Raw genomic sequence first — 22,813 nt, 5'->3', positions numbered from 1 at the left:
CCTGATTGAGAAGTTACAGAACCTGGGCTTCTGTATCTCCCTCTGCAACTGGATCCTTGACTTCCTAACCGGAAGACCACAGTCTGTGCGGATTGGTGATGACATCTCCTCCTCCCTGACGATCAACAATGGTGCACCTCAGGGGTGTGTGCTTAGCCCACTGCTCTATTCTCTCTATACCCATGACTGTGTGGCTAGGCATAGCTCAAACACCATCTATAAGTTTGTTGATGATACAACCATTGTTGGTAGAATCTCAGATGGAGACGAGAGGGTGTACAGAAGTGAGATATACCAACTAGTGGAGTCGTGTCACAGCAACAATCTGGCACTCAATGTCAGTAAGACGAAAGAGCTGATTGTTGGCTTCAGGAAGGGTAAGACGAAGGAACACATACCAATCCTCATAGAGGGATCAGGAGTGGAGGGAGTGAGCAGTTTCAAGTTCCTGGGTGTCAAGATCTCTGAGGACCTAACCTGGTCCCAACATATCGATGCAGTTATGAAGAAGGCAAAATAGCGACTATACTTCATGAGGAGTTTGAAGCGATTTGGTATGTCAACAAGTACATTCAAAAACTTCTATAGATGTACAGTGGAGCGCATTCTGACAGGCTGCATCACTGTCTAGTATGGTGGGGGCTACTGCACAGGACCGAAAGAAGCTGCAGAAGGTTGTAAATTTAGATGGCTCCATCTTGGGTGCTAGCCTACATAGTACCGAGGACATCTTCAAGGAGCGGTGTCTCAGAAAGGCAGTGTCCATTATTAAGGACCCCCCAGTACCCAGGGCATGCCCTTTTCTCAGTGTTACCATCAGGCAGGAGGTACAGAAGCCTGAAGGCACACACTCAGTGATTCAGGAACAGCTTCTTCCCCTCTGCCATTCGATTCCTAAATGGACATTGAACCAGTGAACACAACCTCACTTTTTGAATATATGTTATTTCTGCTTTTTGCATGATTTTTAATCTATTCAATATACATATACCGTAATTGTATGGTAATTGATTTATTTATTTATTGATTATTATTTTTTCTTCTATATTATGTATTGCATTGAACTGCTGCTGCTAAGTTAACAAATTTCACAACACGTGACAAGAGTTATAAACCTGGTTCTGATTCTCATTCCCCGATTTAACCCTCGCCTAATCACAGGAGACAGTACAATGAACAATTAATCTACCAACCGGTATGTCTTTGCACTGCGGGAGGAAACCGGAACAGTCAGAGAAAACCCACGTGGTCATGGGGAGAACATACAAACTCCTCATGGCAGTGTCAGGAGTTTAACCCCAGTCGCCTGTACTGTAAAGCATTATGCTCACCACTATGCTACCATAGATGAAAGAAAAATGGGGGGGTTAACTTGATCTTAGACTATGAAGCGGCTATTTAAAAAAACAAACTAAAACTGCTGAGAGTCTGAGTGAGGGAATTGACACTTTGTAACACGTTTCCAAATAACTGAATCCCAAGTCAAAAAATGTATGTTTGATTCTTTGTTACGAAACCAGCAGAGACCAATGATCTTATATAGTGACAAAACCAATGTAACTAGCATAGCAATAATGAAATTAACGTTATCAGTGTTATTACTTTGACTTGACTTGGACCCTTGCTCCCATTGCCGACCTCCGTCTCCATCGTCCTCTGAAGTCAATGGTATGGTTGGAGTCCATCAATGCTTCTGCAACCTCTGTACAAGTGATTGACCTACACAGCTTCACCAGAGCCTTGATGGCCAGCCTTACCTGTTTCCACCTTTCACGACGGGGACATAGGGTTGGACTGAGAGACATTAGTAATATTAGTGATAACACAATTAGCATAATAAGCAGTTAACAAAAATATCCGCCCCCTGCTTGGTATACCTCTAACTAAGCTAACGAGGACAAAGGGTGAATATGTGACTACACTCAACTACTTCCACCACGCCCCAACCCACGTGACAAATTACTGTAACCCATAATAAAATGTGCAACACAAAATACAACACTGACAGACAGAAAGTAGATACATAGCTCCTAAAGCACAGGTTAAAATCTTGGCACAATATCGTGGGCTGAAGGGGCTGTACTGTGATGTGCTATGTTTCTTGGACCGTGACTAATGGTGTGCTTTAGGCATCACTGATGGGTGCATTGTCAGTTTGGATAAGCCTGTAATGGGCACGTTTAATATGTTTGCAGATGTAGGAGGTGCAGTGGAGAACAAAGAAGATTATCAAAAGTTACAGGGAGATCTTGATCAGCTGAGGAAGTGGACCGAGGCATGGCAAATGAAGTTGAATTTGTGTAAGTGTGAGGTGCTGTGTTTTAGAAAGTCAAATCACGGAAGGTCTTTCAGAGTGAACAGCAGGGTTCTGGGGAGTGTTGTAGAACAGAGGAACAGAGGGACCTGGGAGCACAAGTACATGGTCTTTCAGAGTGAACGGCAGGGCTCTGGGGAGCGTTGTAGAACAGAGGAACAGAGGGACCTGGGAGTGCAAGTACATGGTTCACTGAAAGTTGAGTCATAAGATGGTGAAGAAGGTGTTTGGAATATTGTCCTTCTTACATTAAGACATAAAATATAAAAGTTGAGAGGTCACGATCCGATTATACAGGACGCTTGTGAGGCCACACTTGGAGTATTCAGTTTTGGTCGCCCTGCTATAGGAAATATATTATGGAAGCTATGCAGACAAGATTTACAAGGACATTGCCAGGATTTCAGGGACTGAGTTACAGGGAGAGATTGGACAGGCTGGGACTATATTCCTTGCAGAGTCAGACACTGAGAGGTGATCTTATCAAGGTGTAAAATCACAAGGGACAAGGGACAAGGGTGAATGCGGTCAGTCATGTTCCCATGAGGAGAAGGTGCAAACTCCTAATGGACAGCAGTGAACCTGTACCCTGGTTGCTGGAGCGGTTATCATCCTACTAACCACTGCACCATCATGGGGAGAATCAGCAATGGCTTAATGCAAATGGATAGTTGATACTTGATAAAGACTTGAGGGGCTGAAGGTCCTCCTTCTGTGCCTCACTGAGCATTGACTGAACACCCTTGCTCTTCCAGTGGCCAGTCCAAAGCGAGAACGATGGCCTACTTTGGGGAGGGTCACGGACCCATTCATCTGGACAATGTGAAGTGCACGGGCCACGAGCGCTCACTGGATGAATGTGACACACTAGGATTCGGCGTCCATAACTGCTGGCACAGCGAGGATGCAGGCGTGATCTGCGATTACGAGGAGGATGCGCTGGAGGAGCTCGGCAGCAGCGGTGAGTGATGATGGCAGCTTGGAGATAAGTGGGACACACTCCCAGTGCGCGTCTTTGAAGAACTTGGACCGAGTTACCAAATACATGATCTTGGTTTGTCTCATTTCTCTCTCTCAACAGTTCAACCCCTGTTCTGTTGCAACTACTTTGAGTTGATGAAACCAGAAATTTTAAATTCTATTTGTTAGTGGACCTATGGTGCACCACAGATGTCCCCTCTCCTCCCTTTGCAGTTCAGCTGTCCCTAATCATTCTAGTTTCCTCCCACAGTCCAAAGACCTACCGATTAGTAGGTTAATTGGTCATTGTAAATTGTCCTGTAATTCAGCTAGGGCTAAATCGGGGATTCTTATCCTTGTAAATGGAACAAGTGTTACACGTGCCCTTACACTTCCTCCCTTACCACCATTCAGGGCCCCAGACAGTCCTTCCAAGTGAGGCGACACTTCACCTGTGAGTCGGCTGGGGTGATATACTGAGTCCGGTGCTCCCGATGTGGTCTATATATTGGCGAGACCCAACACAGACTGGGAGACCGCTTTGCTGAACACCTACGCTCTGTCCGCCAGAGAAAGCAGGATCTCCCAGTGGCCACACATTTTAATTCTACATCCCATTCCCATTCTGACATGTCTATCCACGGCCTCCTCTACTGTCCAGATGAAGCCACACTCAGGTTGGAGGAACAACACCTTATATTCCATCTGGGTAGCCTCCAACCTGATGGCATGAACATTGACTTCTCTAACTTCCACTAATGCCCCACCTCCCCCTCGTACCCTATCCGTTATTTATTTATATACACACATTCTTTTTCTTTCTCTCCTTTTTCTCCCTTTGTGCCTCTGACTATACCCCTTATCCATCCTCTGGGTTTCCCCCCTCCCTTTTCCTTCTCCCTGGGCCTCCTGTCCCATGATCCTCTCATATCCCTTTTGCCAATCACCTGTCCAGCTCTTGGCTCCATCCCTCCCCCTCCTGTCTTCTCCTATCATTTTGGATCTCCCCCTCCCCCTCCCACTTTCTAATCTCTTACTAGCTCTTCCTTCAGTTAGTCCTGACGAAGGGTCTCGCCCCGAAATGTCGACTGTACCTCTTCCTAGAGATGCTGCCTGGCCTGCTGTGTTCACCACCAACTTTGATGTGTGTTGCTTGAAATTCCGGCATCTACACATTTCCTCGTGATCGCTGGAAGACATGGCTTGACGAACTGGAGGGGTCTATTCCACACTGTATCTCTAAATAAATGAAATAAATTCATAAATACTCCACCTGATCCATGTGAAGGGTCTCAACCCAAAACATTTACTGTCCACTTCCCTCCAAAGATGCTGCCTGACCCACTGAATCCCCCCCAGCGTTTCGCGTGTTGCTTCAGATCCTTCTACCTGTGACATACCAGTGCAATTCCACATTACCATCGTAGAGAGCATCCTCACATCAGCCATTACTGTCTGGTTTGCAGCAGCATCCTCTCACAATAATAGAAATCTACAATGAACTGTCAGGTTAGCTGAAAAGCTCATTGACTGCAGTCTACCGACACTTTAGGATTTGTCTGCATCCCGGACAAAGAAGTGGGCATTGCGGCCATTATCCACATTGCAAAGTCTCCCTTCTGGAAAGTGCTCTAAACCTATTAAAACGAAAATTTCATGCTATCTTAAAAGTTTTTTTCCTTAGTCAGTTAATCTGATCAACCATTCTAATTACTCCCCCATCCCCTCTATCTATCACTCCCATCACTGCACTGCACTGTAAACACCTTAAACCACTTTTTACAAAGCTGCTTACATTGTAATTACATGCTGGTATTTACGTATTTACACACATTTTATTCCATATCTGCGCTTTAATCTCTAACTTTATTTTTATATACATAATTCTATATTCTGTATAATTGTTGAATGTTGTTTTTTTGTTGCATGCATGCCCTATCCAACACACCACAGCCAATTTACAATACATGTAAATGTTTATGGTGAATAAACATGATCTCTGAACCTTGATCCTTGAACGAATTGACAGATTTGGTACTGAACTACCATACTCCGTTCCCACCCTAACTACTAATCTATCTGTTCTTGCGTGATCTCCAGGTTCTTTGCATTCAGTGTGCGGCCTGCGTTCAATGAATCGTCGCAAAAAGCGGATCATTGGGGGGAACAAGTCTATCAGGTAGGAGCTGGGGATGTTGGCTCACACTTTCTGCTCTCCTTGGTGGAGACAGCGTCAACCAACTGGCAGAAGAGATTGGAGGCCACATTGGGGACTTGTCTTTGGTGAAGGTCCATTTACCACCAGATTACTATTTGTTAATATTCAAAGTCAAAGTAAAATTTATTATCGAAGTACATACATGTTACCATCTTTTACTTTGAGATTTATTTTCTTGCAGGCATTTACAGGAAAATAAAGAAATACAATAAAATTTTTGAAAAACTATATGTAAACAAAGACTGACAAGCAACTGTTGTGTAAAAGAAGACAAATTGTGCAAATAAAAACAAATAACACTGAAAACTTGAATTATAGAGTCGTTGACAATCAGTCCATGGGTTGTGCAATGAATTCAGAGTTGAGGTGAGTGAAGTTATTCACGTCAGTTTAGGATTCTGACAGTTGTAGGGTAATATTGTGTGCAGTTTTGGGCTCCTTATTTTAGAAAGGATATACTGACATTGGAGAGGGTTCAGAGAAGATTCACAAGAATGATTCCAGGAATGAAAGGATTACTGTATGAGGAACGTCTGGCAGTTCTTGGGCTGTATTACCTGGAGTTCAGGAGGATGAGGGGAGATCTCATAGAAACATTCTGAATGTTAAAAGGCCTGAACAGATTAGATATGGCAAAGTTATCTCCCATGGTAGAGGATTCTAGGACAAGAGGAACCGACTTCAGGATTGAAGGAGATCCTTTTAGAACTGAGATGCAGAGAAATTACTTTAGTCAGAGGGTGGTAAATCTGTAGAATTTGTTGCCACGAGTGGTTGTGGAGGCCAAGTCATTGGGTGTATTTAAGGCAGAGATAGATAGGTTCCTGGTTACCCAGGGCATCAAAGGGTATGGGGTGAAAGTAGGGGTGTGGGGATGACTGGAAGAATTGATCAGCCTATGATTGATTGGCAGAGCAGACTCGATGGGCCAAATGGCCTACTTCTGCTCCTATATCTTATGATCTTATAACTGTTCCTGAACCTAGCTGTTTGGGACCTAAGGCTTCTCCTCGTCCTGCCTGATGGTAGTAGCAAGACCAGAGCATGCCCTGGATGGTGGGGTCCTAGATGATGGATGCTGCTTTCTTGCGGCAGTGCTCCTTGTAAATGTGCTCAATGGTGCGAGGGCTATATTTGTGATGGACTAGGCTCTGTCCACCATTACCTGTAGCCTTTATGGTTCCATGCAATATTGGTCAGTTGCTCACCTTTAAGATTAACAGGATCAATTTCTGTAGTAAGAAGTGTTCTCAAGATTTTGGTGGATGTTTCTGTGGAATTCTTTGCCATAGGCATCTGTAGATGACAAGCCTTTATGTATACTTAAGGCAAAGGTTGATAGATTCTTGATTGGTCAGGGCATGAAAGGGTATAGGAGAAGGCAGGAGATTGGGACTGAGAGGAAAATTGGATCAGCCATGATGAAATGGCAGAGCAGATGTGATGGGCCAAATGACTTAATTCTGCTCCTTTATCTTATGGTCTTTTGGTTTGGTGTGAATTAAGAAGAGGTCACAAAGATTTGGACATGAGGAACAATTATGAGTGATATAGATAGGGTAAATGTAATCAGGCCTTTTCCCCTGAGGTGGGACTACAACTGGAGGTCATGGGGTAAGGGTGAAAAGTGAAAAGTTTAAGAGGGTTAATCTTTAATCTTCATTCAGAGGATCATGAGAATGTGGAATGAGCTGCCAGTGGCTCATGCAAGCTTGATTTCAATGTCTAAGAGAACTTTGGATAGGTACGTGGATAGGAAGGGTATGGATGGTTATGGTCCAGGTTCAGATCAATGGGACTAGGCAGTTTAAATGGTTCAGCATGGACTAGATGGGCTGAATGGCCTGTTTCTGTGACAGAGAGAGTTTGTGGCTCTCACTGGACTTTAAGAAGATGCTCGATGTAATGGCTGCCGTTTAGTGCTGTCATTGCCTTTTTGGAGTAATGAATGGACTGTTCCTTTGGTTTCTCAGGATCCCCTCATTATTTTCCTGCTCACTACTGGCTGTATCAGTCTTAACTAGTGCTGGTCTCCGAGAGCTTGTGACCCAGTTCCCACCAGGCTGACGTCCTGTCTAAAGAAGTGATGGAAACTAAATGGTGCCTTCATGTTGTCTTGACGCTTGCTGGGTGCTGTGGCGTACGGGTGAATACTTGTACAATTCCTTGCCTCTGCTGGTGCACAAGTGAATACCTGTGTATTTCCTTGCCTCTTTATTCTAAAACATCACTATCATGGTTCATTATAAGCTTTCACACACAGATCAAAAAGGCGCAACAGCGCCTTGATTTCCTGCGGAGCATCAAGAAAGCTCACCTCTTGTCCCAGGATACTGACAGACTTTTACCGCTGTACCATTGAGAGCATACTCACCAACTGCATCTCAGAGTGATATGGCAATTGTCCCGTATCAGATCGCAAAGCACTCCAGTGTGTGGTGAAAACTGCGCAGCGGATTATTGGCACCCAATTGCCCACCATTGAGAACATCTACAATAAACGCTGCCTGGGCAGGGTGAAAAGCATTATCAAGGATGCATCTCACCCTAACCATGGACTTTTTACTCTCCTCCCATCCAGTAGGTGCTACAGGAGCCTCCGCTCCCGCACCAGCAGGTACAGGAAGAGCTTCTTCCCTGAGGCTGTGACCCTGCTGAACCTCACATCACAGCACCAAGCAGTATTGCACCCATATTGTACTGTCTCAGTACTTTTATATTTGTGTGCTGTAGCACTTACTTTTTATTCGCAGTTATTTTGTAAATAACACTATTCTTTGCATTTCTGGTGAGAAGCTAACGGCATTTCATTGGCTTTGTATCTGTACTCAGCACGATGACAATGAAGTGGAATCTAATCTAATCTAATCTAATCATTGGGACCAAGGCAGAGAGTGAAGTGTCTCCAGATTTGAGAGTGTGTTATTGACTTGTGATACCTCTGATTTTGAAGGTTGTGAGTTCTGAATGCTGCTGTCTCAACACCAGTGGAGTGAAGACACAGTACTCAGTATTATCTGGAATCCCTCTTTGTAGCTAGAAAGTAGAAGGGACCGCTGTACAAGCTACAACAGACAGTATGGCCATCTCCCCATACTGTAGCCAGCCCATGCTTTATTTTCGCTACTACCATCAGGAAGAGGGTAAAGAAGCCTTAGGTCCCACACCACCAGATTCAGGAACAGTTATTACCCTATGACTATAATGCTCCTGAAGCAACATGAATAACTTCACTCTCCTTAGCTGTGAACTGACTCCACAGCCTACACACACTTCCACTTTTTATATTTGCAGTTTGTCTTCTTCTGCACATTGGTTGTGTGTCAATCTTATGCATAGTTTTTCACAAATGCTATTGTATTTTCTTTTACTTTCCTGTAAGTCACTGCAGGTAAATGAATTTCAAGTTAGTATTTAGTGACATGCAGTATACGTACTTCCATAATAAATTTGTTTTGAACTTTGATTCTACCTTTCAGTCCAAGTGAAGAGTCTCGACTTGAAATTTCCACTGTCCATTTCCCTCTATGGATGCTGCCCAACTGTGGCCAACCATCTGTAAGGAGTTTGTATGTTCTCCCTGTGATTGCATGGGTTTCCTCCGGGTGCTCCAGTTTCCTCCCACATTCCAGTGATGTACCAGTTAATCGGTCATTGTAAGTTGTTCTGTGATTGGCTAGGGTTAAATCGGTGGATTGCTGGAAGGGCCTGTTCCATGTGTAACTCTAAATAAATAAATTGTTCTAAGTCTTACTCAGTACTTTTGAACTCTGTCCTAATGTCTAAAGCTAGGCACCATTGTAAAGGGGCAGGTTGCTCTATGCACGAGACAGTAGTGCAGCAGTTGTGCGATCACTTTACAGCGATAGCAATTACCAATCGGGGTTCAATTCCCATTGCTGTCTATACGGTTCTCTCTATGACTGTGTAGGATTGCTCTGGGTCCTTCCGTTTCCTCCCCACATTCCAGAGACATATGGGTTAGGGTTATAGTACTGTGTTGTCGATATGAGATTGATAGGTTCTTCATTAGTAAACGTGTCAAAGGTTAGGGGGAGAAGGCAGGAGAATGGGGTTTAGAGGGATAATAAATCACCCATGATTGAATGCTGGAGCAGACTTGATGGGCCAAATGCCTAATTATGCTTCTATATTTTATAGTCTTATGTTTGTGCTGGAAGTGTAGTGACTTCTGTGGCTGCCCCCCTTACAATCCTCGCTGATTTGATTTGATACAAAATGATGCATTTCCCAGTATGTTTCAATGTACACGTGATAAATAAAGCTAATCTTTAATCTTTAGCAGTAGGTTACTCTCTTGAATCAATTCCTTTTTGTGTCCCCTGGACACAGCATTAAAGGTTTTGCAGTGAAAATGTTTGTGGGATCTCCTTCCAGGGGTGGATGGCCTTGGCAGGCTTCACTGAGACTCAAGATGTTCCACCGCGGGAGCCGGTTGCTGTGCGGAGCCACATTGATCAGCAATTGCTGGGTGCTGACAGCAGCTCACTGTTTTAAGAGGTTTGTAAGCAGTCAATCCCTTGTTTTCATTCAAAAAGAAAGTTTGGTCTCTTCTCAAAGCTCTAAGATGCATGAAGTTTACTTTTGGTCTGATGAAGGGTCTCAGACCAAAACGCCAACTGTTTATTCCCCTCTGTGGATGCTGCCTGCTGTGCTGAGTTCCTCTAGCACTTTGTGTGTGTTGCTCTGGATTTCCAGCATCTGCAGAATCTCTTGGATCCCCCAATGTAGCAGAGAATAAAGACACAAGAGGTGGCAGATGCTGAAATCTAGAGTGAAACTTTAAGTTCTCAACCCAAAACTTGACTATAACTTTGCCTGTACAAATGCTGATGGGCCAAATCAAGCTCTAGAGTGGGACAGCACAGTGGTGTAGTGGTTAGCACAACGCTTTACAGTACAGGCAACCTGGGTTTAATTTCCGCCACTGTCTGTAAGGAGTTTGTACTTCTTCCCTGTGACCATAAAGGTTTCCTCTGGGTGCTCTGGTTTCCTCTCACAACCCAAAGACCTACCGGTTTGTAGGTTAATTGGTCATTGTAACTTGTCCCGTGGTCAGACTCGGATTAAAATCAGGGGATCGCTGGGTGGCACGACTTGAAGGACCAGAAGGACCTATTCAGCACTGTATCGCAATAAATAAAAATAAATAAATCAATAAACAATACAGTCAACAGCTCGCTGCCCTAGTGACGGGCCCTCGGTGGTGGCAGGGTATTCATTAGTCTCACAGCCTGGGGGAAGAAGCTGTTACCCAGTTTGGCAGTCCTAGTTCTGATGCTCCTGATGTTTCTGTGCCTCCTTCCTGATGCACAGGTAAACTGTAAACAATACAGTAATCGGCTCGCTTTCCTCGTGATGAGACGTCGGTGGAGGGAGTCTCACCGCCTGGGGGAAAGACCTGTAATCCAGTCTGGCAATCCTAGTCCTGATGATCCTGTACCTTGTATCAATTTTCTTCTGATGTTCTTCCATTGAAATATCCTGAGATATTTTAGATTTGAAAGTGCCAATTTCATTGCTCATCCATCTTTCACAGGTTTGGTAATGACACAAGTCGCTACTTTATTCGGGTCGGTGACTACCACACAGCCGTGGAGGATGAATACGAGCGAGAGATTCCTGTGGAGAGAATTGTCATGCACAGGAACTACAGGCCAGACAGCAACGATAATGACATAGCACTGGTCAGAATGAGGGGCAGGGAAGGACACTGTGTGACATTTAATCAGTACGCATCACCTATCTGCTTACCAGGCAGAAAGGAGAAGATCAGAATCAACAGGCAATCCTGTTACATTACCGGCTGGGGAGACACAGGTAAATGGTTTCTGAGCTCAGAGTTCTTCTTCGACCTACATGGAATGTACTGTGTAGAAACTGCTCTGCACCCTCTCTAAAGCTTCCACATCCTTGCTATAATATTTCACAAGTTGACAGGATATTAAGAATTAGGGGATTGAGTTCAAGACTCACGAGGTTATGTTGCATCTCGATAAAACACTGGTTAGATCACACTTGAAGTATTGTGTTCAGTTCTGGTCACCTCGTTATAGGAAGGATGTAAGCTTTAGCGAGAGTATAGAGGAGATTTACCGGGATGCTGCCTGGATTGCAGAGCATGTCTAATGAGGGTAGTTTGAGCGAGCCAGGGCTTTTCTCTTTAAGCAAAGGAAGATGAGAGGTGACTTGATAAAGGTGTATAACGTGATAAGAGGCATAGATCGAGTAGACACCCAGAGACTTTTTGCTAGGGTGAAAAAGGCTAACACAAGGGGACATAATTTTAGCATCATAAATGTGTGGCTGAGAAGCTGGTGCAGGGGGCAGGGCTTCAGGTCCTTGGATCACTGGGATCTCTTCTGGGGAAGTATGACCTGTTCAAAAGTGACGGGTTGTACCTGAACCCGAGGGGAACCGATATTCTTGCAGGCAAGTTTATTAGAGCTGTTGGGGAGAGTTTAAACTAACTTGGCAGGGGGGTGGGAACTGGAGTGAAGGGACTCAGGAAAGGACGGATGGTAAAAAAGCAGAGATAGCATCTAGACAGTTTGTCAGGAAGGGCAGGCAGTTGATGGGACTTAGTTGCAGCCAACAGGCTGAGTATCAAATCATTAGGGATGCAGAGTCAGAAAGGATAGCAAATACGGTACTCAAGATGATGTATCTAAATGCACGTAGTATAAGAAATAAGGTGGATGATCTTGTTGCAATATTACAGATTGCCAGGTATGATGTTGTGGCCATCACTGAATCGTGGCTGAAGAATGATTGTAGTTGGGAGCTGAATGTCCATGGTTACACATTATGTTGGAGGCATAGGAAGGTAGGTAGAGGGGGTGATGTGGCTGTATTGGTAAAGAATAGCATCAAATCAGTAGAAAGATGTGGCATAGGATCGGAAAATGTTGAATCCTTGTGTGTTCCGTTAAGAAGCTGCAAGGGTAAAAGGACATTGATGGCAGTTATTTGCAGGCCTCCCAACATGGGCTGGGAGGTGGACCACAGATTACAACAGGAATTAGGAAAGGCGAGTCAAAAGGGCGATGTTATGGTAGTCATGGGAAATTTTAACATGCAGGTCGATTGGGAAAATCTGGTTGGTAATGGATCTCAAGAGAGTGAGTTTGTTGAATGCTAAGAGATGGCTTTTTACAGCAGTTTGTCGTTGAGCCTACTGGGGATCAGCTATACTGTATTGGATTGGGTGTTATGTGATGAACTGGAGGCGATTAGGGAGTTTAGGTAAAAGAACCCTTGGGAACCAATGATCACAATATGATTGAGTTTAACTTGAAATTTGATAGGGAGAAAGTAAAATCTAATGTAGCGTATTTCATTGGAGTAAGGGAAATTACAGTGGTATGAGAGAGGAGTTGGCCAAACAACCAATGCAAAAGAAGACAAAGTTCAAAGTAAAATTTATTATCAGAGTACATATGTGTCATCACATACAACCCTGAGATCCTTTTTCCTGTGGGTATACTTAGCAAATCTATAAAACAGTAGTAATGTAAACAGGATCAATGAACAACAAACTGTGCAAATGCAAATATAAATAAATAGCAATAAATAACAATAACATGAAATTACAAGATAAGGAGTTTTCAACGTGAAACCATTGGCTGTGGGAATTCCAGAAATGGAATGAGTGTAGTTGTCCTCTTTTGTTCAAGAAAAAAAGTGTGCAAAAAAAAGTATTCAAAATGTAAGTTGTGGAGTCCTTGAAAGCAAGTCTATAGGTTTAGAATCTGTACAGTATTGAGGTAAATGAAGATATCCATGCTGGTTCAGGGGTCTGATGGTTGTGGGTATAACTGTTCCTGAACATGGTGGTGTGGGTCCTCAGGCTCCTGTGCTGCCTTTAGTGGGAAGAGAGCATGGTCTGGATGGTGGTGGGGGTTCTCGATGATGGAAGCTGCTTTCTTCCCAATGTGCCCAATGACGGGGAGAGCTTTGCCTGCAATGGACTGGGGCGTATTCTGTTCCTGGGCATTAGTGTTTGCAGACCAGGCCAAGATGCAGCCAGATTATTGGGCATAATCCTATTGATACCTCTTACTTACTCACTGCCCTTTACACCGCTGGTGTTTAGGGCAGCAATTAAGTCCTCCATCTCTGGCAGTGCTCAGGGCTTCCTTCATCACGTCAGTAGCTTCCTCTTGGTTTTCACTAGTGCCAGCCACACAGGTCCTGGGTGGAGTCACAGCAATACTGTCACACTCAGATGTAGAAGGATTCTTCATTGCTGTTTCCGTAACAATTTTGTTTGACCGGTCAGAGTTGTTAGCCCTAAGATGAACCCCCGAACCTGCAGGACTGGTGGACCACTCTTAGTTTGGCCTCTACCCTTTGACCTGTTTAGCGTGGGTGACCGTACCAAGTGCCAAAGCACAAAGCCCTGACTCCAACTAACATAGCTCTCTGGGTCCTTGAGTCACGCAAGCCTCCAAACCCTACGGCAAGTTTGTGGTCCACTTGGAGGATTGGTACCCCGGCTTACCTTTATTTCACTCTGTTTACACAATAGTATAACGAAATTTCCAGTGAACCCAGCGAACCCAGAGCAGCAGGACAGATGTCATATCTGGGTTGGAGTTTTGACAGGTTCCCCAGTTACCCTTGAACAGGGCAATATGCGACACCATTTCAGAGACAACATGATGTACACTTCTGTCATTTTATCCTTTACAGAAAAATCTCTTTCTGAAGTTATTGAATAGCTTGGGTAATGTATTCACAACTCACTGGGTAAAACAAAAGAAGATCATGCAGTCACACAGCATAGAAATGGGCTCTTCAGCACAACTCACCCTTGCGACCGAGATTCCCATCTAGGCCGAGCTCATTTCCCTCAAAATTTTTCCTTTCTATGTACTTGTCCAAGTGTCTTTTAAATATCATTAATGTACATACCTGCCACAACCACTTCCCCTGTCAGTCCTTGGAAAATAAATCAGCCATGATATATTGACACAGCAGTCTCGATGGGCTGAATGGACTAGTTCTGCTGCACTGTCTTATGGTCTTATGGATCTGTATAGGAGGCCTAATTTGGAGTATTGTGTGCAGTTTTGGTCGCATACCTACAGGAAAGATGGCATGAGATTAAAAGAGTGCAGAGAAAATTTACTCGGAAGTTGCCAGGACTTGAGGGCCTGAGTTATAGGGACCTGGGTTGTGTAGGTTAGGACGTGATTCCCTGGAGCGTAGGAGAATGAGGAGTGATTTGATAGAGTTATACAAAATTGTGAGGGATATAGATAGGGTAAATATCAGCAGGCTTTTTCCACTGCAGTTGGGTGAGACTAGAACTGGAGGTTAAGGCTGAAAGGTGAAGTAATTAAGGGGGACCTAAGGGGGACTTTCTTCAGTCAGAGGGTGATGCGAGTGTGCATCATGCTGCCAGAGGAAGTAGTGGATGTTTCAATAGTTTCAATAGGTACATTTAATATCAAGAAATGTATACAATATACATCCTGAAATTCTTTTTCTTCGCAAACATCCACAAAAATAGAGAAGTGCCCCAAAGAATGAATAACAGTTAAATGTTAGAACCCCAAAGCCCTTCCCCCCCCTTCTCTCAGGGCTGCGTACTGAGCCCCCTTCTTTACTCTCTGTATACCCATGACTGTGTCGCCACCCACAGCTCCAATCTGCTAATTCAATTTGCTGACGACACTACACTGATTAGCCTAATCTCAAATAATAATGAGGCAGCCTACAGAGAGGAAGTCATCACCCTGACACAGTGGTGATATAGAGGATTGGGAAGCTTTTAAAAACCCACAGAGAGAAACTAAAAAAAGGAAAAATGAAATATGAAAGCAAGCTAGTAAATAGAAGCATAGAAGATAGGTGCAGGAGTAGGCCATTCGTCCCTTCGAGCCTGCACCGCCATTCAGTATGATCATGGCTGATCATCCAACTCAAAACCCTGTACCAGCCTTCCCGCTATACCCCCTGATCCCTTTGGCCACAAGCGCCATATCTAACTCTCTCTTAAATATAGCCAATGAACTGGCCTCAACTGTTTCCTGTGGCAGAGAATTCCATAGATTCATCACTCTCTGTGTGAAGAAGTTTTTCCTAATCTCAGTCCTAAAAGGCTTCCCCTTTATCCTCAAACTGTGACTCCTCATTCTGGACTTCCCCAACATCGGGAACAATCTTTCTGCATCTAGCCTGTCCAATCCCTTTCGGATTTTATATGTTTCAATAAGATCCCCCCTCAATCTTCTAAATTCCAACGAATATAAACCTAGTCGATCCAGTCTTTCATCATATGAAAGTCCTGCCATCCCAGGGATCATTTCAAATAATCAAATAATATCAAAGTGGATAGTGAAAGTTTTTTCAAGTATGTTAAAAATAAAAAAGACATGAGAGTGGATAAAGGACCGCTAGAAAATGAGGCAGGAGAAATAATAACGGGGGACAATGAGATGGCGGATGAAATGACCATTTTGCATCAGTCTTCACTGTGGAGGACACTAGCAGTTTGCCTGAAGTTGTAGTGTGTGAAGGAAGAGAAGTGAGTGCAGTTACTATTACAAGAGAGAAGGTGATCAAAAAGCTGAAAGACCTAAAGGTGCATATGTCACCCAGACCAGATGAACTGCACCCTAGTGTTCTGAAAGAGGTAATGTTAGAGATTGTGGTGGCGTTAGAAATGACCTTTCAAAAATCATTGGACTCTGGCATGGTGCCAGAGGACTGTAAAATTGCAAACGTCGCTCCACTCTTTAAGAAAGGAGGAAGGCAGCAGAAAGGAAATGATAGACCAGTTAGCCTGACCTCAGTGGTTGGGAAGATGTTAGAGTCAATTGTTAAGGATGAGGTGATGGAGTTCTTGGTGACACAGGACAAAATCAGCTTGGTTTCCTTCAGGGCAAATCCTGGCTGAGAACCTGTTGGAATTCTTTGAAGAGATTACAATTATTATAGACAAAGTGGATGTAGAAGATGTTGTATATTTGGACTTTCAGAAGGCCTTTGACAAGGTGCCACACATAAGGCTGCTTACCAAGTTAAGAGCCCATGGAAAGTTACAGGAAAGTTACTAACATGCTTAGAGCATTAGCTGATTGGAAGAAGGCAGCAAGTGGGAATAAAAGGATCCTTTTCTGGTTGGCTGCCAGTGATTTTGGTGTTCCGCAGGGGTCAGTGTTGAGACCATTTCTTTTTATACTGTATATCAATGATTTAGATGATGGAATAGATGGCTTTGTTGCAAAGTTAGCAGATGATATGAAGATTGGCGGAGAGGCAGGTAGTGTTGAGGAAACAGGTAGGATGCAGAAAGACTTAGATGGTTAGGAGAATGGGCAAGAAAGTGGCCTAATTCTGCTCCTATGTCTTATGGTCTGGTTGACTTATGTACCCTCAGATCTTTCAGCTTTTTGAGCACCTTCTTCCTTGTAATAGTAACTGCACTCACTTCTCTTCCCTCACACACTTCTCTTCCCTGACGGGCGTTCTGTCTTGCTCACCTCAATAATAAGCAAATGCTTTGAAAGGCTGTTCAAGAACTACATCTGCAACATGCTGCCATCCACACTGGACCTTCTACAAATTGTCTACCAACACAACCGATCAACAGACTACGCAATAGCAACAGCTCTACACACCATCTTTACACATCTGGAGAAGAGGGATGCTTATGTGAGAATGCTGTTCTTGGACTACAGTTCAGCATTCAACACCATAATTCCCTCCAGGCTCGACAAGAAGCTCAAAGACCTCAGCCTTCACTCTGCCTTGTGCAGCTGGATCCTGGACTTCCTGTAAGATCGCCAGCAGGTGGTAAGAGTGGGTTCCCTCACCTCTGCCCCTCTGACCCTCAACACAGGAGCCCCTCAGGGGATCCCCTCCTTTACTCTCTGTATACCCATGACTGTGTCCCCACCCACAGCTCCAATCTGCTAATTAAATTTGCTGACAACACTACACTGATTGGCCTAAGCTCAAATAATAATGAGGCAGCCTACAGAGAAGAAGTCATCACCCTGACACATCGGTGTCAAGAAAACAATCTCTCCCTCAATGTCGCAAAACCAAAGAAGCTGGTTGTGGACTACAGGAGGAATGGAGACGGGCTAACCCCTAGAGACGTCAATGGATCTGGGGTTGAGAAGGTGAACAGCTTTAAGTTCCTCAGCAAAAACACCACTGAGGACTTCATGTGGTCTGTACATACCAGCTGTGTGGTGAAAAAGGCATAACAGCGCCTCTTTCACCTCAGGTGGTTGAAGAAGTTTGGTATGGCCCCTTAAATTCTAAGAACTGTCTGTAGAGGCATGTTTGAGAGCATCTTGACTGGCTGCATCACTGCCTGGAATGGGAACTGTACTTCCCTCAATCACAGGACTCTGCAGAGAGTGGTGTGGACAACCCAGCGCATCTGTAAATGTGAACTTCCCATTTTCACAACATTTACAAAGAGAGGTGTGTAAAAAGGGACCTAAGGATCATTGGAGACCCGAGTCACCCCAACCACAAACTGTTCCAGCTACTACCATCCAGAAAGGAGTACTGCAGCATAAAAGCCAGGATGGACAGGCTCCAGGACAGCTTCTTCCGCCAGGCCATCAGACTGATTAATTCATGCTGATGCAACTGTATTTTTATGTTATATTGACTATCCTGTTGTACATATTATTTATTATAAATGACTATAATACACATCGCACATATCGCACATTTGAACAGAGATGTAAAGATTTTTACTCACGTATATGAAGGATATAAGTGATAAAGCCAATTCAATTCATTTCAACATCTGGCACACTGCTAGTCTCTTCCACAATGAACACTAATGCAAAATACTCATTTGGTTCATCTGCCATCTCCTTGTACCCGTTATTATTTCTCTGGCCTCATTTTCCAGTTGCCCTATATCCACAGTCATCTCTCTTTTATTTTTTACATACTTGAAAAAGCTTTTACTATCACTTTGTTGTTGTTTGCGAGCTTGCTTTCATATTTCATCCTTTCCCTCTTGATGATTCTTTTAGTTGCTCTCTGTAAGTTTGTAAAAGCTTCCCAATTCTCTATCTTCCCACTTATTTTTACATAGTTGTATGCCCTCTCATTTGCTTTTACTTTGACTTTCCTTGTCAGCCATGGTTGTATTATTTTGCCATTTGAATATTTCTTCATTTTTGGAAAACATCTATCCTGCACCTTCCTCATTTTTCCCAGAAACTCATGCCATTGCTGCTCTGCTGTCATCCCTGCCAGCATCTCCTTCCAATTTACTTTGGCCAACTCCTCTCACATTTTGCTGTAATCTCCTTTACTCCACTGAAAAATGCAGCTTCTTCAGACTTTACTTTCTCACCATCAAATTTCAAGTTTAACTCATCATATTGTGATCACTGCTTCCTAAGTGTTCCTTTACCTTAAGCTCCCTAATCACCTCTGGTACATTACACAACACCCAATCCAGTATAACTAATCCCCTCGTCAGCTCAATAACAAACTGCTCTAAAAAAACATCTCATAGGCATTCAACAAGCTCACTCTCTTGAGATCCATTACCAACCTGATTTTCCCAATTGATTTACATGTTAAAATCTCCCATGACTATCATAGCATTGTCCTTTTGACATGCCTTTTCTATTTCCTGTTGTAATTTGTGGTCCACTTCCCTGCTACTGTTGGGAGGCCAGTATATAATTGCCATTTTACTCTTGCAGTTTGATAATAAATTTATTTTCAACTTTGAATTAATACAGTAACTTATCATTTTTCTTCCTTTCAGGACAATCCTACTCAAGGACATTACTTCAAGGTGCTGTTCCCTTACTACCAAAGGACATCTGTCAAAGGCGCTACAGGAGCAAGTTTACGTCCCGGATGCTCTGTGCTGGCAATCTGTCCGAACACAAACGCGTGGACAGTTGCCAAGGAGACAGTGGTGGTCCCCTGGTGTGTCAGCGAACAGAGGGGCGCTGGGTTATTCTGGGGGTTACCTCCTGGGGATATGGTTGTGGAAGAAGAGATTCTCCTGGAGTTTACACTAAAGTATCAAAGTTTGTAAACTGGATTAGGAAAGTGACTGAAACCAAAGTGAAAACTCAGGACAAGCTATTGAGCAAGGCATGAAATGGTGGCTGGGAGTAAAGGAAGAGACTGAGAACTTCTTTCTCAGCTACACTGAGTAAAACTGGGTTGTCATCAGAATTCAGGCAATATGGTGGCTTTTATGGTCTTGTTATGTTGGCAGATCTGGATGAAGAAGATGAGGTATGAACTTGAATCCCAGCAAGTCACTGAGGAATTTAATCCAGGTTACATACACTCAGTGGCCACTTTATTAGGTACACCTGTACACCTGCTTATTAATGCAAATATCCAATCAGCCAATCACGTGGCAGCAACTCAATGCATAAAAGCATGCAGACATGGTCAAGAGGTTCAATTGTTATTCGGACCAAACATCAGAATGAGGAAGACATGTGATCCAAATTACTTTGATCGTGGAATGATTGTTGGTGCCAGACGGGGTGGTTTAAATATCTCAGAAACTACTGATCTCCTGTGATTTCATGCACAACGGTCTCTCGAGTTTACAGAGAATGGTGCAAAAAACAAAAGACATCCAGTGGGCAGCAGTTCTGTGGGCAAAAACACCCTGTTAATGAGAGAGGTCAAAGGAGATTGGGCAGACTGAATCAAGCTGACAGGAGGGCAACCGTGACTCAAACCATGTTACAACAGTGGTGTGCAGAAGAGCATCTCTGAACACACAACACATCAAACCTTGAAGTGGGTTACCACGGCAGGATTCAAGATTCAAGACTGTTTAATGTAATTTCCAGTATACAGGTGTAAAGGAGAACAAAGTCATTGTTACCCTGATATAGCGCAAAATAAAACATACACTAAGGTAAAGAATACAACAATAAAAAACCACAATAGATATAAATGCATAAGATAGCTTACATATATAAACTGATTGTATGTCCATAAAGTGACACTAGGCACAGGAATGTCTGTACGGAAGGTGACTGACAGGAAATGATAAAGTAATGGTGGTGGGGGGGGCGCTGTGAAGGGGTGGATTAGTGGGTGGGGCTGTTGGACTATTTGACCATAAGATATAGGAGCAGAATTAAGCCACTTGGCCTATCGAATCTGTTCTCCCATTCCATCATGGCTGATTTATTTTCCCACTGAACCCCATTCTCCTGCTTTCTCCATGTGCCCTTTGGTGCCCTGGCTAACCTATCAACCTTTGCTTTAAATACACTCAATGATTTGGCTTCCACAGTCATCTGTGGCAATGAATTCCATAGATTCACCACCCTCTGGCTAAAGAAATTTTTACTGTTCTAAATGGACGTCCTTCTATTCTGATGCTGTGCCCTCTGGTCCTAGACTCACCCACTATAGGAAACATTTTCTCCACATCCACTGTCTAGGCTTTTCAATTTTTGATTGGTTTTAATAAGATTCCATCCCCCCCTCCCCCTTATTCTTCTAAACTCCAGCAAGTTCAGGCCCAAATGCTCTTCATACATTAACCGTTTCATTCCTGGAGCCATCCTCGTGAACCTCCTCTGAACACTCTGCTTTGCCAGCACATCTTTTCTCAGATAAGGGGCACAAAACTGCTCACAACACTCACAAGTGTGGTCTATTCAGTGCCTTATAAATTCTCAGCATTACATCCTTGCTCTTATATTCGAGTCCTCTCGAAATGAATGCTAACATTGCATTTGTCTTCCTTACCACAGACTCAACCTGCAAGTCAACCTTTAGGGAATCCTGCTCAACTCCCTTTGCACCTCCGATTTTTGAATTTTATCCCGGTTTAGAAAATAGTCTACACCTTTATCCCTCTACCACTGCACATAACCATACACTTCACTGCAGTATATTCCATCTGTCAGTTCTCCTGATCTATCTTAAGTCCTCTGCAAACTCTATGCTTCCTCAACACTACCTGCCCCTCCACCTATCTTTGTATTGTCTGCAAACATGGCCTCAAAGCTATTAATTCTGTTATCCAAATTGTCGACATATAGCATGAAAATAAGCAGTCCCAATACTGACCCTTGCAGACACCATTTGTCACCAGCAGCCAATCAGAATAGGCCCCCTTATTCCCACTCTTTGTCTCCTGCCAATCAGCCAATCCTCTCTCCATGCTAGTATCTTTTCTGTAATATCACGGGCTCTTATCTGGTTTAACAATCCTCATCTGCGGCACCTTGTCAAAGACTTTCTGAAAAACAAGGACACAACATTCACTGATTCTCCTTTGCCTGTTATTTCCTCAAAGAATTTTAACAAATTTGTCAGCCAAGATTTCCCCTCACTGAAACCATGCTGACTCTGGCCGACTTTATCATGTGCCTCCAGGTATCCCGATATTTCATCCATAATAATGGACTCCAATATCTTCACAACCACTGAAGTCAGATTATCTGACCTATAATTTTCCTTCTTCTGCCTCCCTCCCTTTTTAAAGAGTGGAGTGACATTTTCAATTTTCCAGTCCTCCAGACCCATTCCAGATTCTAGAAGTTCTTGAAACATCATTATTAATGCCTCCACAATCTCTTCAAGTCAAGTCAACTATGTACATCTATATAACCATATAATGTATATAAAAACAAGACATTTCTGTGAACCAGGGTGTAAACCACAGTAACACACATAACACATAATAATTTATGAAGGTAAGGATAAAATCTCCACATGAATCACACATAAATAATAAACTAAAGTGCATTAATATTAAATATTGTAAGGTATGGAAGTGTGACACTTCGAAAACGATGTGGCTAGAGTTCAGAAGCCTAATAACCTGGCAGAAAAAACTGTTTCTAATCCTGACTGTTCTTGTTTTTATGCATTGTAGTCTCCTGCCTGATGGTAGAAAGTCAAAGAGGATGCTAGATAGATGGGTGGGATCTTTAATAACAGTAAGATCCCTGTGTACACAGCGCACCTGATAAATGTCCCCGATGGATGGCAAGGAGACTTCTCACAGATGTTCTCACAGTCCTCCGTAGGGACTTATGGTCCGATGCTCAGCTGCTCCCAGACCAGATGGAGATGCAACTTGTCAGGGTGTTCTCAATGGTGCTCCTGTAAAATTGGCGGGGTGGGGTGGGAGGGAGGCTTGCTCGCCTCAATCTTCTTAGGAAGTGGAGACGCTGCTGTGCCTTCTTGTTCAGGGAGATGATATGAAGCGACCAAGTGAGGTCATCCGTGAACTTTGTACACTTAACTCTCTCTATGGAGGAGCCATGTATTTGCAGAGGGGGTGGCTCATCTGCACCTTC

At 43.6% G+C, this 22,813-nt stretch overlaps 1 protein-coding gene across 4 annotated transcripts in view; it reads left to right on the top strand.

Moving 5' to 3' along the window:
- LOC140212193 (neurotrypsin) overlaps positions 1–20,452 on the top strand; it is a 69,296-nt gene extending 48,844 nt beyond the window's left edge. For all 4 annotated transcript variants that reach the window (XM_072282870.1, XM_072282869.1, XM_072282866.1 and 1 more), the window contains 5 exons: positions 3,070–3,275; positions 5,375–5,453; positions 9,891–10,013; positions 11,053–11,333; positions 19,279–20,452. In XM_072282870.1, the coding sequence (XP_072138971.1) occupies positions 3,070–3,275; positions 5,375–5,453; positions 9,891–10,013; positions 11,053–11,333; positions 19,279–19,622 (1,033 nt within the window). In that variant the 3' untranslated portion in view covers positions 19,623–20,452. The remainder of the gene's footprint in view (positions 1–3,069; positions 3,276–5,374; positions 5,454–9,890; positions 10,014–11,052; positions 11,334–19,278) is intronic.
- Positions 20,453–22,813: the final 2,361 nt, after the last annotated feature.

The sequence above is a fragment of the Mobula birostris genome, chromosome 18 (genome assembly GCF_030028105.1).
Source record: "Mobula birostris isolate sMobBir1 chromosome 18, sMobBir1.hap1, whole genome shotgun sequence".
NCBI classification, from domain to species: Eukaryota; Metazoa; Chordata; class Chondrichthyes; order Myliobatiformes; family Myliobatidae; genus Mobula; species Mobula birostris.
This window is presented reverse-complemented; position numbering and strand designations above follow the sequence as displayed.